At 37.1% G+C, this 16,292-nt stretch overlaps 1 protein-coding gene across 1 annotated transcript; it reads left to right on the top strand.

Moving 5' to 3' along the window:
• The first annotated feature begins 1,988 nt into the window (after nucleotides 1–1,988).
• LOC127674695 (synaptonemal complex protein 3-like) lies at nucleotides 1,989–12,420 on the top strand. The gene is made up of 7 exons (XM_052170345.1): nucleotides 1,989–2,091; nucleotides 2,681–2,750; nucleotides 3,119–3,153; nucleotides 6,322–6,439; nucleotides 7,238–7,337; nucleotides 9,582–9,680; nucleotides 12,316–12,420. The coding sequence occupies exons 1-7, from the start codon at nucleotides 1,989–1,991 to the stop codon at nucleotides 12,418–12,420; spliced, it is 630 nt and encodes a 209-aa protein (XP_052026305.1).
• Nucleotides 12,421–16,292: the final 3,872 nt, after the last annotated feature.

Raw genomic sequence — 16,292 nt, 5'->3', positions numbered from 1 at the left:
TTCACAGGTCCGGAGGGAAAATGCAGGCAGCGGTAGGCCTTGCAGAGGTGCGGAGGGAAAATGGAGGCGGTGGTGGGCCTTGCAGAGGTCCAGAGGGGAAAATGGCATAGGTGGTGAACCTTGCTAAAGCCTCTCACAAGAAAATGATGGAGGTGTGAACCTCGAACAGACTGAAGGAAGCCTTGGTGGAAGGAAGGAAAGCCCAGAGGAGTCTCGGTCATCATTATAGAGATGGTCATCATTATAGAGATGGCAACTGGGATCAAAGAGGGAGCCTATAGGAGAGGTGAGGGGATGCGGGTAAGGAGGAGTTTGAGAGGGTAAGAAGGATTGAAGAATGGAGATAGGGACATGTTAGGTGTATTGAGGAACCACTGGGGGCCTCAGAAGTGTGGCTGGAAACATGTCTGCAGCCTATATATTGAGGGACAGAAACTTATTTCTGTACTGTTACTTAATCCAGGCCTGTATGCTTTAAAAACCCACTCTAATTTTTCTGTATATGATGTTGCATGTATGGTACAGATGGTATACACATTACTTTTTTTAAGAACAGACTAAAATTTGTGAAAAAAGATTTCTCTCTCTCTGTGTGTGTGTGTGCGTGCATGTGTGCGTGCAAGTGTGTGCGTGCAAGTGTGTGCGTGCAAGTGTGTGCGTGCAAGTGTAGGGGAAGTGCAAGGAGGGGAAGAATGAGAGGACTTTATATCAGCTGGAGTTCGAGTTTCAGGCTTATTTGAGCTTGGTAGCACTGACTTAAGGTACCAGAAACAGATTATCTGTCTTTGGGGGGTGGTGGTGGCCTGGTGGCACACACTTTTAACCACAGCATGCTAGAGGTAGAGGATCTCTGAGTTCGAGGCCATCTTGGTCTACAAACTGAGTTCCAAGACAGAGAGACCCTATCTTGAACTCCTGGCCCCCATTTGCTCAGTGAGCTTAACCTGAGCCATTTTTAAAGTCCTATTTTTTGTTGTTATATTTTGTTTTGTTTTTGTAAGAAATGATACTGCTTTATATCTGGAAATGTCTTTAATATTCCTGCTTCAGCCATTATCCATCTTTTTGTTTGATCAATTAGGCTATTGTTTGTTTGACTGTTTCTGAGACAGGGCCTTACTGGAGGCCAGAATGACCAGGAATTCCATATGTGGCTTAGGCTGGCCTTGAGCTAGCCATTTTCGGCCTCACGTATGGAATTTTGTAATTAAAGAGAGACTAGAGTCACCATGTCTGTCATTTTATTCTGGTAGTTTTGACAGTTGAGCCACATCTTATTGCTTGGTAAACGTGCCCTATACCACCAAACTACGTATCCAGCCCTGCCAATTTTTGTTTTGTATTTATTTTGCTATCAGCAGATTTTGAGTATGTGTGTGATCTATTGGGACTGCATCCATGGTCTTATTTGGGCCAGAAACTGCTTTAAATATTTGTTCAAAATTCCTAAGAATCTGACAGTGATGGGATCAAAAATTAGATGTCCCAGTGCATAAGTACAAACACATTAGGAGTCAAGGTTAAAGCTATCATTATATTTTTTTCTTAAGATTTTAGTTTTCAAGTATGTTTAGATGTGCGTAAGTATGGGAATGTGAGTTGAGTTGCTTGTGGAGACCAGAGCTGTTAGATACTCCTAGATAGAGTTGGTGTTGCAGGAAGTTTTGAGCCACCTGATGTGATTGTTGGGAATTATGTTTAAGTCTTCTGCAAGAACTGTGTGCACTCTCAATAATTGAAGCATTTCTCCAGCCCTCTTTTTTAAGTTCAGAAATTACAGATTCATGACTTCTGAGTCAATAATATATGTAAACTGGTAACCTTTTATTCAACTCAAGCCATTCTTGTTGGATATTTTACATTATATTGGTTTAGAGTCATTGCTGTAGATTCAGATTAGATATCTGCTCTTATTTTAGTTTTACATGAGAAAACATTAAAACATATTTTTCTCTGAAAAAAGGCAGTCTACATTTGTGAAGGCAATAATGGACAATAAGGAGCACTTACCAGTCTATAACTTTTATGGTGGTGGTGAAGAAGTGGCAGAAGATGATGTTCTGGAGTATTCAGCACACTCTACTCCTACAGGTACAATTTATCCAGTTCTGGATATTGATGGTATCCCATAATTTAATTTATTTTTGCACATTGGAGAAGGGGGCTGGTGAGAGCACAATTTATAGGATTTGTGTCTCTCCTCCCCCATGTGTGTATCAGATATGAATTATGTTGATTTTAGACTTGGAAGTAAGCTCCGCTCCCTTAACGTCCATGTCATCTTACATGATTGGTTCATTTGATTTTTTTTTTTACATAGTTGCTTGAAATAGAATAAAAGGTAAATATTTCCATGCATTTTCTTTACTTCTACTTGTTCTTCATAAGCCTGTATCAAAGTTCTAGGGATACATCTAGTACCTTGCCTTTACTGTTTTCACATATCAAATTGTAAATAACATACAGTGGTATTACCTCATAAAGACTTAAAAACTGTTCCTATAAAACAGACATAATGTATTTCACCTAACCTTCAGCATAATATTGCATTTTATGCTTTTATTTTAAATACAGTATTGGAAAATGCCTGAAAGAACTACAAATAAAATTGATATTTCACTAAATGAATAAAAATAGCATATTCAATTTCAAATGCTTTTCATTTTTTTGTTCAATTCAGCAAGAAGCTCCCTATTTAGTAAATCTGGGAAGACAATGGTTCTTCCAAGAAGGGATCGCAGAGATAAAAGGTAATAATTTTTTGCCTACTCAAATTATTTTTATACAATCTCAGCACTGAGGAGGTAGACGCAAGAGGATAAGATGTTCAGGGACATTCTCAGCTACATAGCTTGGTCATGATCATCTTTGTGTTTCCGTTTAAATGAAAAAAAAAGAATAAGAAAAGCTGATTCTGTTTTATCTAATAATATTGTATATGTTATTGTACATGTGATATTTCCTAGAAACCAAGCATTTTATATTATAAACAAATTTTTTGAAAGGTTTGGCTTTGTTAGCAGTAGATATCAAACCTAGTGCTTTGAACATTGGGGATTATGCTTGACCCTTGAATTAAACTCCCAACTTTAACTTTTTAAATGTAATTCTTTTACAGAAATGAAGTAAAGAATAAGATGGAAAACATTGGAGGTACATTTTTTGATGTATATGTATCTCAAGAAATTTGTTTAAAACTATACGGTGCTAATGTGTTATATTATGCTTTATTCTCAGTGATAAGATTTTATTCTAATATTTTTGACTTAGCCATGGAGATTTTCTTAACTTTTTCCTTAATAGGAAAAGTAAAACTGGCACTTTTTAGTATGTGTGATTTAAACAGAATTATAGAAAGTAAAATGGATGAGAATCTTCTATAAAAATAATTCTTTGGGTTAACAGATTTATACATACACATCTTTATATATATCAATGCTACATTTACCGTATTCTCTAGGAATGCTCCTGTGTTCCTTTTTCTCTCACTTTTTCTTTTTCTTTATTTTTTAACAACAGGCCCCTGAACATCGTAGACTCCCAGAAATTAATAGGCCCCCAGATTTTAGCACAACTGATGCCATGATAGAAACACCATTCAGGTCTTGAAACCCAGTAAGTGGGAAGAAATTCCTCCTGTCTTAGTCAGGGTTACTATTGCTGTGATGAAAAAATATGACCAAAGCAACATAGGAAGTAATATATTTATTTGGCTTATTCTTCTATACCAAATTCATCATTGAAGAAAGTCAGAACAGGAACTCAAATAGGCCAGGAACCTGGAGACAAAGTGGAAGAGTGCTACTTTGCTGGCTTGCTCCTCATGGCTTGCTCATCCTGCTCTCATATAGAACCCAGGAGCATGTGCCAATAGATGTAACATTGACAGACAGACAGACACACAGAAACACACACACACAGATCGAGAGAGTGGGGGGAAGGAAGGGAGGGGGAGGGAGGGGAGAGAGAGAGAGAGAGAGAGAGCGCGAGAGCAAGAGCAAGAGCAAGAGCGCTGTCAAAACAGCAACAATGGCAAAGTCAATGAGTCCAGGATGTGGTTGGGAAAGTCTCTGAGTAAAAACATACATGTACTAACCCTGCTTTTTTGCTCCTGTAGTCCCATTACTCCATTACTGCCTGAAATACCAACGAGGATATGTTTGTTTTTTTTTTTTTATGCATGAAAAGCTAAGAAATATAAGGCTCAGGGCTGCATGATCTGGACAAATTCTTCATGCATCTCCTAGCTTGCAATAAAGACTTTGAATTTGACTTTAAGAGTATCTATGTGGTGGTCTGTGGTGGGATCACCTACATAGACTTGGCTCAGGCTGACATCAAACTCAATGGCATATACCTCCCTCTGCCTGTACTAGACTCTTATTATGTATATTTAGCACACTGAGTCCAATTAGTCCCACACATATCATTTTAACAATGAATTATGTATCAAAAATGAAAGAAAATTTTACTGGTCAGGGAGAGATCTTTAATCAAATGTAAAAAATCACTATCAGTTTTATGAGCTTTGTAAGAGACAGTACTTACATTTATTTGATTTCTTATATAGTAACCTTTTATTTTTTGAGATTATATTATGTCATTTCCTCCTTTTCATTCCAAACCCTCCAATACATGCAACTCTTGTTTTATTTCAAAGCCATGGTCTCTTTTCTTTTTAAATCTTGTATGTTTTTCTTTAATTGTCAAGACAATTAAAGAAACAACTCATCCAGTTTAGGAGACAATATTCTTTAAAAACAGCTAACATTTTTCCCCTTTAGAGGTAATTTATACTGTCAATTCTTTTTGGAGTATTTCCCAGCTGGGTTTTATCAGAGTACTTGTTTTGTAAATTTATTATAGATGCCGAAAACATAAAATATTTATATAATAGTAAGTTTCATCATAGGTAGTAACAGTTGATTATGGTAGAAAGGTATAAAACACTTGAAGTATTAAAATTTTTATGAACTGTAAAAATGTCCTATAAAAGCTTTACAAAATTATCTAAAATATTTTTAATAACTGCTAAACTAAGATTTTTTCCATCTTTGGCCTTTGCTTACATTTGTAAAAATTGCATTTCAAATTATCATTGCTGTATTATGGATACATTTTTAATCACTTCTTTGTTATCCTTTTTGAATGCTTGCCTTCAATTTTTAATAAATTTCAACTTAATTTAAAAATATTTTGAGGCAAGGTCTCACTATGCAAACTTAGTTTGTCTGGAATTCACTGTGTAGCTCTCCATGAACTTAGATAAATCTGCCTGCATCTGCCTCCCAATAGTGGGTATAAAAGGTGTGTGACAACCACATCCAGCCTGGATTCTGGCTTTTTAATAGATCGTTTTGTTGTTGTTGTTGCTGCTGTTGTTACTGCTGCTGCTTATTTTTCATATAATTAGTTACAACAGCAATGTAGTCAAGCATCCTTCCAATTGGAGAGTATTCTATAAACTAAAAAAGTCCTTTCTTACTATTTTTTCCCTTGGGAAAAAAAGGTTCTTTTTGTTCTGGTATTTTGTTTATTAGATTTTTTTTATGATCTCCAAATTTAAAAGATTATCTTCAGTAGGAACATCAGAATTATAGTAATGTTAGGCAGTTATCATTCACAATGCTTAGGAACAGAGATGTTTCATATATTTAGGATTTTATTTAACTTTGTAATATTTCTATTAACATTACTGCTTGCTAGTAATGTTAATAGAAATCTAGTCTAAAAATTAAAATCTTGAGTGCTATAAAATATAACATGCATTAGTCATTTTCTTGATTTATTCTTTTTTTTTTTTTTTTGGTTTTTAGAGACAGGGTTTCGTTGTATAGTTCTGGCTGTCCTGGAACTCAACTCTGTAGACCAGGCTGGCCTCGAACTCAGAAATCCACCTGCCTCTGCCTCCCAAGTGCTGGGATTAAAGGTGAGCGCCACCACTGCTCGGCCTTGAAGAATTTTTTTAATAGAAAATTTTAATGTTTAGTTGTTTTTTATTTATTTTATTTACAGTCCAGTTGTCCCCCTCCTGGTCAGCCCTGCACAGTTTCTCATCCCATTCCCACTCCTTAGGGCTCAAGTCTCTCGATGGTTAGGCATGTCTTCTCCCACTGAGGCCAGACCAGGCAAGTTCCCTACTGTATATGTGTCAGGGGTCTTGGACCAGCTCATGAATGCTGACTGGTTGGAAGCTCAGTGTGTGCTGATATAGCTTTGGTATTGTTCAATGGCTTTTACCTTTATCTGTGTTTACTTGCATATGTGGGAACAATGTTGTTTTCTTCAACATTAAATTTTAATGAATATTTTTCAATGTAGTTCACCTGAGCAGTGCTGTTCTTGAAAAGAAAAAGAGAATGGAGACATATATTAAAGGTGTTGTCAAAGACTGTGACAAGCATATCAAACAACATTGGAAAGCTCATCAAGATGAAATGTAAGACTTCATTTCTTTATAGCCATATTTGTATGATTTCATAGTATCCATTGATGCTAAATACTCCATTATGTGGAGTCTACTGAACATTTTTTGGCTATGTTTTTCTCCTTGTTAATAATAGTTATAATAGCTTCCTGGACTGAAAAATATTTCTGGGAAGCCTGTGACTATCACTAGTTTTTCTCCTTTTAAATAATAATTGAAGAGAATTACCAGTTTTAAAAAGTCATTTCTGTTCATTCTGGAAGTACAGTAAAAGGTAGATGTCATAAAAGCTATTAATTTTTGTAAGATATGTCTGACAAAATAGAAAAAAGTCAATTTCATATTGTAAACAGTTTATGTATTTTATGAGATTTATGCATTCCCTTGTGATCTTGGCTGTTTCAAATAGATAAAAAAACTTAAGTGAAATATTTCTATTTGGAACTTATATAGTGTTGATATTAGAGCATGTATTCAGTAGAAAATGAAACAAAACTGAAGATGAACTTTTTTCCAAAATTCACACATCATTATATATATGATATTGCATATATTCACACATATATGAACATATACAAATAGATGGATGATCAAATGTCCTTATTTAATAAGACAGGCATGTGAGAACAGAGTTTTAGTTAGGAACAATACTTCTGGACTCAATATAAATCTAATTTTATTTTTTGATTTCACACAAGAATATTTACTTTGCTATTATGTCCTTTTATAGTTCATAATATGGTAATTAAGTTTTTCTTTGTGAATGCTCATCTTGATATGTAATATAACATTCATTATTATGTTTTACAGACGGGAGTTTAAAATTGAATATACTGAGCAGATTATAACTCTGTTTCAGCAGTGGGATTCTGATATGAAGAAAGTTGGAGACCTCGAAGAAAGCCTAAGTGTTGGTATCACAATTGGTGTTATACTTAATCTGTTATAACTAAGTGTCAAGTAAAAATAGAAGCTAAACTAGCATAAGTCAAATGGAACTGAGTCAGGTTTTGTGATCTGTTATTAGTTTTGTGTTCTGTTCCTGGTAGACCAGAAAACACATTCTGTGCTCACAAAAAAAGCAGTTTGACTTTTGATATTAGTTAAGATTCTTGAAATTTAAAGCAACAGAAACTTGTAAAAGAATAAGTGAAAGATTACTGGTTTGTATAAAAGAAATTGTGGGTAGGTTTGTTTCAGACAGAGTTGAATGGTGTGAGGGATATATTATGTAGTATTATCTGAGCTGTTTCTGGGTATTACTTAACTTACTAAATGCCATATGATAAATCTTCCATTTTTAGACTTAACTACAAATTTATTAGCTTTAGGGAACTACGACAGTCTTTCTCAATAGTCCTGGCATAATATTCCTATGAGGGACTATCACTGAACTAGTTTTGATCATCTCCCCATTCCTGAACTATATGCTCACAATTGTCAACATATAGTTTACGTTTTCTTCCTCTTATCTTCATGCTCCTCTCCTTCTTTCCCTCTCCCTTGCATCACATCACCTTTCCTACCTTTTCTCTCCTCTTTCTCCTTCTGATTTTTGACTTAACCCAGGACAGTTTTACAAGTCAGGCAAGCACACTTTTGCAAAGCTATCATACCAGTTCACAACATCATTTACCCTCAGCAGTCAAAAATGTGTTACTTACCTATTCCCATGAAAACTAACCCCATGCAGACATTTTATGGCATTAATTGCACTTTCCATTAATTTCTTTTCACTTTTTTTTGTTTTTAGAAACATTGTAGGAAACTGTTTTTTATTACATTTGAGGCCTTGATTATATCCAAACCATTGTAGGGTTGGATGGTCAATCAAGTTTCAGAATATTCCATTTGACAGTTGAGTAAGCCACTAGTATGTGAAGATGGAGTTGAGAAAGCTATTTGTTAAGGATACAGAGTTGAGACTTGTCAATTTTAGGTAATTTTTAAACTATGAAGATTAGATGAATCCATCAAGAGATGACTGAAGCTGTAAATGAGAAGTGTAAGGGCAGATAAATCCCTGGGGTTCTTCAGTGTATTGATTCTCCAGGGTGAGAGGGAGCCAGTAAAATAGATTGAGAACAAATGATCTATTAGGTAGAAATTAAATTCCTCCAAGTAAAGGAAACTTTCTAAAAGAAGAAAAGACTATTGCTTTCGCAGTATGCTGTTTACAGGTGAAATAAGGGAGATTTGACAATACAGAGTTCATCTTTGGCATCCTGAATCCTCATTAGATTGGAAAAGTGAACACTAACTTCATGAAAATAAACATAAGACATGACAAGAAAACATATGATAGGAAAACAGTGAAAAGTGTATGTGAGCCCATAATGTGTGGAGAGCGAGTTTCTATAATGATTGTAGTGTAAATTCTGGAAGCATGATGTTTGAGATCTGATTTAGCAACAGGTAGCTCTGGAACAGCAGACAATGCATTGCTGCATCTCATCTTTGAGATTGAATTGTGAGCATCATTTTCCTGTAGCAGTTTGAAGTACTGAGTTTGTACAGAATTAATGTACATAATAAGGTTGAAAACAACATCTGCCATGGAGTTAATAATACATATTTGCCATTACCAGTACTATAGAGAGGTGCCATTCTAGAGGATAAGGATTTAAATGATTGGATAAAATAGTTTAGAGGGCAAAGTACTTGGTGGAGAATAGGTTAAGGAGATGAAAGGACACTGTAATTGAAAAATCATCTATGTAGGTGTTTTAAGAATAAGTTATGTCTTCTTGAATATGAAGAATTCCTGCTCCCTGGCACAAGCTGCATGCATGTAATACCAGCTACTAGAAATGTGAGGCAGGAAGATGATGAGTTCCTACTGTTCTGCGCCTTTAAAAATTCCTATGCCAGGACTTAAGAGGTTTTTTTCCTGGTAATTGGGAAAAACAAAAAATGCCTAAACTAAGTGATAAAAATATATCAAAGTATTGATGGCATTTATCATAAAAACAATTCATTGTAAGGAATCCTTTTAAGATTAATTTATAATTGTCTTTTTTGAATTGAATATTTTAGTTCATGTGATTAGCTGCATTGTAGACTTTATCTAGCATAAGTGAAGCCCAGAACAGAATTAAGAGCAACAAACTTCATACTTACTTGCTATTGCATAGCTATCCATTTATATTTGTAGAGTACCTTTTGTCGGCAACAGAAAACTTTTCAACAAACTAGATCACGGCAGACCCACAGCCTGAAAGCACTTAAGCAGGCAAATGCCAAGTTCTTAAAGGTATGTAGTATATTGTAACACAATGCATTCTCTTAATACATTTCAGCATCTTAACCACTTTCTGTTCTGAATTAATTGATTGTTGACTGAAGTGATAAGCAAATTGACAGGTCTCTTCACAGTTTTGGTCAAGAATTATTCAAAATCAGAAACGTTGAGACTTTCTTTATGAAATGTGCAAATGCGTCAGATGTGTAGTATATTAACATCATTTTAACAAAATTATTTGAACTTGTATGCCTAATATTTGTTGAATAAGGTTGTGCTTAGTTGAGATTGTCCAATACTTTTGTTTCCAAATATATTATAGAAATATTCTGACATAATAGCTTTTAGAATAACTAAAGGCAGCCAAAATTATTTTATCATCTTAACAGTGAGTTCGGAACACAAAAGGTGAGGGTTAAAATTTGTAGAGTTAGGGGCTGCTTGCTGCTCTGTCAGAGAACTGGAATTTGCTTCCCAGTACACACATCAAGAGGCTCATGACTCTGGCTGCAGGAGAACACCCATATGCATGTGTGTGTGCACATATACATGCCTATATAAATAAATGATAAACTACTATTAAATGTTATACATTTATAGGATTACCTGTTACTAAGTTAAGGTCCCAGCAGTAGTTTTAAGACACTTTCAAAAACTATTTAAATTTCTAAAATCATCAAAGTGCTGGTCTGAAGTCCAATTAGCGAGTTTTTGGCTGGAGAGATGGCTCAGCGGTTAAGAGCACTGACTGCTTTTCTGAAGGTTCTGAGTTCAAATCCCAGCAACCACATGGTGGCTCACAACCATCCGTAATGAGATCTGATGCCCTCTTCTGGTGTGTCTAAAGACAGTTACAGTGTACTTACATATAATAATAAATAAACCTTTAAAAAAAAAAAAAGCCGGGCAGTGATGGCACATGCCTTTAATCCCAGCACTTGGGAGGCAGAGTCTGGTTCGAAGCCAGCCTGGTCTACAGAGTGAGTTCCAGGACAGCCAGGGCTACACAGAGAAACCCTGTCTCAGAAAAAAAAAAAGAATTGGGAAAAAAAGAGGTTTTGGTTACTGCCAAAGTGTTCTGCCACTGTGGCCACTTTTGCGTTATTATGCTATGCTAGCAGTTTTGTGGTTCATATTCACTGTAGCTTAATAGAACTACTGGTGGCCTACATGTTTGGAAACTTTGCTGCCACCATGAAAGCTAGTTCCCAAGGAGGAGCCTTTAGGTAAGATCCAGCTTGGGTCCTCTCAGTCCTATATCCAAAGTGCACAAGAGTAGTTTAGTTTAAAAAAACTATTTAAATATTCAGCAGAGAATTGGTTCTATATGTCTGCCAAGTAAGCCATCTATGCCGTTTCTTTTCTGCAAATTTAATGTAATTTCTTGTGTTCTACAAGAAGTTACTGTATCTGCTCACCATCTCTCTACATAATTGTTTTATACTAAACCCACAGACTAGGTACTTCCATTCTTTGGTTATATTTGTTCCCTAGAATAATTTTTAATTCCTATTTTTTGGAAACATCATTTTACCAACCTAGTTGGAATTACCCCATTTTCTATACTCTAGCTAAAAATAGATTTATTTCCATTCCAATCCTGGAGTGTTTGAATTATTTTGCTTGCATTTTTCCATTGAAAGGGGTGAGCTATCCTGTGCTATTTTTAAGTATCTCCACACATAACAGCACACCTTAAATACTAGGCAAAAAAAGCCTTGTTAAATTTACTTTATTTTTAAATGGATATGGTAGCACAATAACAAATGATCCCAGTTCTGGGGAGCCTTGAGAGTGAAAGATGGGAAGTTGCAGACCAGCTTGAGCTACACAGCATGATCCTGTAATAAAAACAGAAGTACCAAAATGTAGGTTTTGTTTTATATAACTTGAAAACAATCTCATAATTCAGAGCATTTGATTATTTTTAGTCGTAGTAAAACTATAACCTGATATTTGAGAACCTTATCAGAAATTTTCAAAATGCTCATATTTACCGCTTGGACTTTTGGGTTTTCTAGTGTTTCTAATTCTACATATTTTTGTCCTTCCACTCTGTTTAAAGGCATGGTCTTAATGTGACTCAGGCTGGCCTATGTCTTCCTATATACCTGAGAATAGCAATGAAGTCCTAATTCTTCTGCCTTCACCTCTCTAGAACTAAGATTACAAGCATGTCCCACTACTTGGTTTATGTTGCCCTAAGGATCAAATCTAGGATTCATTCATGCTAGGCAGGCACTGTACCAACTAACATAAAATCCCTGGCCACCCCTTGCTTTTTTCAGACTGAGTCTTAGTATGTTGTCTAAGTTAGTGTCCAGTTTTTATGCTCCCAACTGTGCTTCAGGGTGACTGGGACCTGCACTTATTTTTTGCTCTATATAAACTTAACCTCTCATTAAACTGTTAATTCACACAAAGCATTCTATTTAAGCAATACTATAATTACCTTTGATTCACTTGTTCACATATATAATATGTGTACATATACATTCTTTATGGTATGAATTTGAGTGTTTATTCCATCTTCATAAAACCATTGTAATGTATAAAGATATTTGAATATGAAAAGATTCTTAATTTTGAACATGGATTTTAAACTTTCAAACCTTTGATGTAATTAAACCTTTCTTTTATGCTTTAGGGTATGGAGAACTTGGAGAAAGACAAGAGCAATGTACTTTCGAGTATTCACAATGAGTTTAAAAAGCAATTAGTTTTCCTGCAAAGAAAAATTACAGATGGCTAAATATCAATTTCTAACAAGACAGAATAGAAGAAGCACCAAATACTTTGTTTTCCTTAAATACAAATGTTTATCTGATGAGTCTTGAGAAAATCTTTAACCTGAGTTGATGTAATTCATGTCACTTTAGACATGTCTTTTCAGTTTGAATATATTTGGTATTATCGCTAACCATTAACTGTTTAAAGGGTGGTACCTCTGTTCCCATTGAGTACTAAATAAACAGCTGTTAGTCTGTGCTAGTGAATTTTTTACAATGTTAATTAACTTTTATGAGTAAAGATACAGGTTTAGAGGCTTGGCATGGTAACAGGTGTCTTTACTCCCAGCACTTGGGAGGCAGAGGCCAGTGGATCTCTGAGTTCATGGCCTTCCAGGTCTACAGAGTCACCTAAGACCACTGGGAAACAGATACTTACATCATAATTCATAGTAGTACGTTCCAGGACATATAAGGCTATATAGAGAAACCTCGTCTAAAAAAAAAATGTAGGTTTTGGCTTTAGAATAAATAAATTTCTTACCAATCACAAGGCACAAAAGATAAGGCAGTGGGGTGATTAGGCAATGTCTAATCCCACCTCAAAAACCAAATCCCCCATGGGGAAACTGGACTAATTTAGACTTATGGAACATGATGGACATATTACTGACAGAAATGTTGGTGACCCCAAAGAAGCCACACTAGAAAGGCTTCAGACAGTATAGATAATAGCGTCCCCATAAATTCATAGATGGAGTTCGCTTTACCTAGTATGCCCTAACCTGCTATCCCCTAACCTGTATACTATTCCGTAGCTAAGAGGAGTAGTGAGAGCCCAACAAATCTCCTTGCCCTCTCCTATGAAGGAGTGAATGTGCAGTCAATAAGGCCAGCATCACTGTTTTTCTTAGCAGGTACAACTGGCCTTAGGAAAATGGCTGTTCTGTTTGTAGGATAGTGAAGTAGAACACTTGCCTTTTTGAAGTATTTTCTGGGATGCTGTTCTGGGAGTAAGATTCTGTGAGCACATAGCAGAAGTAACATGTAGAGTGTGATCAAGTATATGGAACATTTTGTTCAGCTCACAATTTTAGGCTCCAAGTATATGTCTTTGAGGGCTGGCACAGTCCCTGTTCTTGTGTATAGGATTAGGGAACACATGGGATGTGTGGAGTATTGATCACTCTCTACTTGGCTCTACCCTAGCACACAACTACATCTGGCTGACAGGGTTGAAGTTGTCTGAGACTAGTGTCAGTCCAGCTTCCATATAGAAACTCAGAGACAGTATAGGTCAAAATATGTTTCTGGTGATTTAATGCAAGTACTAATCCTGTTCTGTCCCTGAGCAGAAGGTGAGTATGGACAATGGAAGCTTTAGATGCTATAGATTGTGAGTGATCCTCTCCAGGACTCCATGATTGGACACAAAGCAGCAAAAAGATGGTCAGGAGACAGCAATTGGAATGCTGGCAAAGAAGGAAGGCAGACCTCACTGGGAGGCAGCTTGTTTTTGTTTTCAGTATCTTGGTTAGTGGAAAAAAAATAGAAACAAACTTCTGGGCCATTTTTGATGAGCTGGGAGCTAGCTATTCATCCCTGCAAATTCTCTAGCTTTTCCATACATATCCAGGGCTGATTGTGGATAAAAGCTAAAGTTAATGCCCTAGAATTTTTCTGGATCCAGTGGGTTGAAAGGGTGTAAATTTGGACAGCTTCCTGTAACTATTTGAGATGTGCCTCTGGAAACTCTTTTGGTCCCTGAAGAACCTTAGTGGTCTTTGACAAATTTGTGAGTTTTCAAGCTGCACCCTGAATTCAATCACAATGTCCCAGTGAAAAATGTCCAGGGCCTGTGAACCAGCATACATATTGGGGTTGCAATCCAGGTGCTTAGATGGGAAAATTGCCTCAAAAGCAAGTGGAGTTTCAGCATCAATACCAATTGATGAGGGCAGAAAAAGCCTTCCTTGCCTCTGCTTCAATGTGAAGTAAAGTTGTCCATCCCAGGTAGAGAAATGAGGATGTAAGACAGGAGGAGGATTGGTGCTCAGTACTTATCAGAAAAAGGGGTCCAAAATTTATACAGATCACAAGTAAAAAAGGAACGTAGGTCAGGAAATGGCAACACCCTCTAAGTAATTACACCCAGGAAGTAGTGGGTCCTGCCAATGTGGAAAAACAGAGGCTTGAACCTGACTCAGGTCCAGAGAATGATGGGTTCTTAAGAAGGAAGCCAAAGGCAGTGAAGGAAATGGAAGAAGTTGGGGAAAACTACATATCTCCAGGAGGGATAGTAATAATAGGGGGAGGGGGTGCCTGGGCTTGGAAACAAGGGGTATAGATCTATAAGGGGGAAGTGAAAGAATTTAGAATGAGGGTCAGAGTGGGATGGAATGGGACAGAGGGTTCTGATGTTGCAGAAAGGATGAATATGGAAGAGATGCAGGAAGACAAGGATGAGAGATAAATGTGGGTTATAGGAAAGAGGAAGGGAAACCAGCAGAGAGAGGGTTCTTGGCCTCTGAAGGGGGCAAGACAGGCAGTGGGAGTCTGGTGATAAAGACTTTTGGAAACCAAAACACCAGGATAATATTTAGAAGGACAAAATTTAAGCCCAAAGGGTGGGATTTGATCAAGTACCATTGATCAATATAAGGGAACTTACCAGGTGGCATGGGTCTCTATGAACTGTAGCCAAACTGCCTTTGCAATAGGCCAAGGTCTAGGGAACTGGTAATGGCTGTCCCGCTTCAGAAGAGGGTCAGCCAATCTCACAGTAAGTGTACAGCCTTCATTTTGAGAATGCATCCCATAGTCTTCCTCAACCCCTCGGGAGAAATTCTGTAGCATACATTGAAGAGGTTAATGAGACAGGCTGACTCCATGACAGGCTTCAAATTGGCAGTTCAGGAGATTAGGCCTAAAAACCCAGGCTTCAGGCGGCCAGTCAGAACTTCCCTGTCATTAGAAATTGCCCCACCACCTGGCCTGACGCAATGGGTCAGCAGTTTCCAGCCAGCTCCTACACCTCGGTAATGGAATGACCTTAGAGATAGATTAAGACAAAGTCCACCCACCCCAGGATTCCTCAGCAACAGTTTCCAGCCACCAAGCCTGGTAATGGTTCTGGAGTGCCCAGAGATAGAATAAAACGAAGTCCTACTCAGGGATTCCCCTAATGTGCTTTAAATCAGGCCTGTGAGCTCACTTCGGGGTCTATCTTGGTAATGAGAGACTTCAGCATGGTGGACTTCTGCAGAATAAAACACCCTTTGTGTTTATGTGCTATTTGAGTCGGGGTGCCATTCTTCGGTGAATCACAGACTCTTACAGGGTCAGAATTTAAAGTTGGTGGTCACCATGTTAGAAGGAAACTATGTGACTTAAAGAAGTAAAAGATTAGTATGAGCAAACCCAGCAGTACCAACTATGAAGATAAGACCTGCTCCAGCTTCCCTGTTGTTAGAACAAGTGCGCGCGCGCGTGCGTACTATAAATTTCCCTTCCTGGCAAGGAAAGGAGACTTCCTTGCAGACAAAAAAGGGAAAACAAACTTTAAACAATGGTGATACCACTTAGCGGCAGAATCTGGAAAAATTGGCAGAATCTCAATCAAGGGAGTGCAGATTGTAGCCCAGTTCCCCTTTCCTAGATACCAACAACAACAACAAGGGTCTGTGTAGGGAGACAAAACAGAAACACCAGCATTAAAATAAGGAAATCTAATTATCTCCTTAGGCCAAACTTGCTCTGCGTGCATTCAATCACTCAAACCATTCTTTCCAGGAAAAGCAAAACCAGCTATGCCAGTAGGACCACATCCCCACTCTTGGTGTCCTTACTAACTACAATAGGACTAGTGAAAGGCTTCTCCTCAGAAGTTTTGCTT

This window comes from Apodemus sylvaticus, chromosome X (assembly GCF_947179515.1).
Source record: "Apodemus sylvaticus chromosome X, mApoSyl1.1, whole genome shotgun sequence".
Taxonomy (NCBI): Eukaryota; Metazoa; Chordata; class Mammalia; order Rodentia; family Muridae; genus Apodemus; species Apodemus sylvaticus.
This window is presented reverse-complemented; position numbering and strand designations above follow the sequence as displayed.

Coding starts and splice junctions, on each gene's coding strand:
- LOC127674695 (XM_052170345.1), top strand. CDS start 1,989: ATGGACAATAAGGAGCACTTACCAGTCTATAACTTTTATGGTGGTGGT. Junction 2,751..3,118: donor AGGGATCGCAGAGATAAAAG/GTAATAATTTTT, acceptor ATTCTTTTACAG/AAATGAAGTAAAGAATAAGA. Junction 7,338..9,581: donor ACCTCGAAGAAAGCCTAAGT/GTTGGTATCACA, acceptor TTATATTTGTAG/AGTACCTTTTGTCGGCAACA.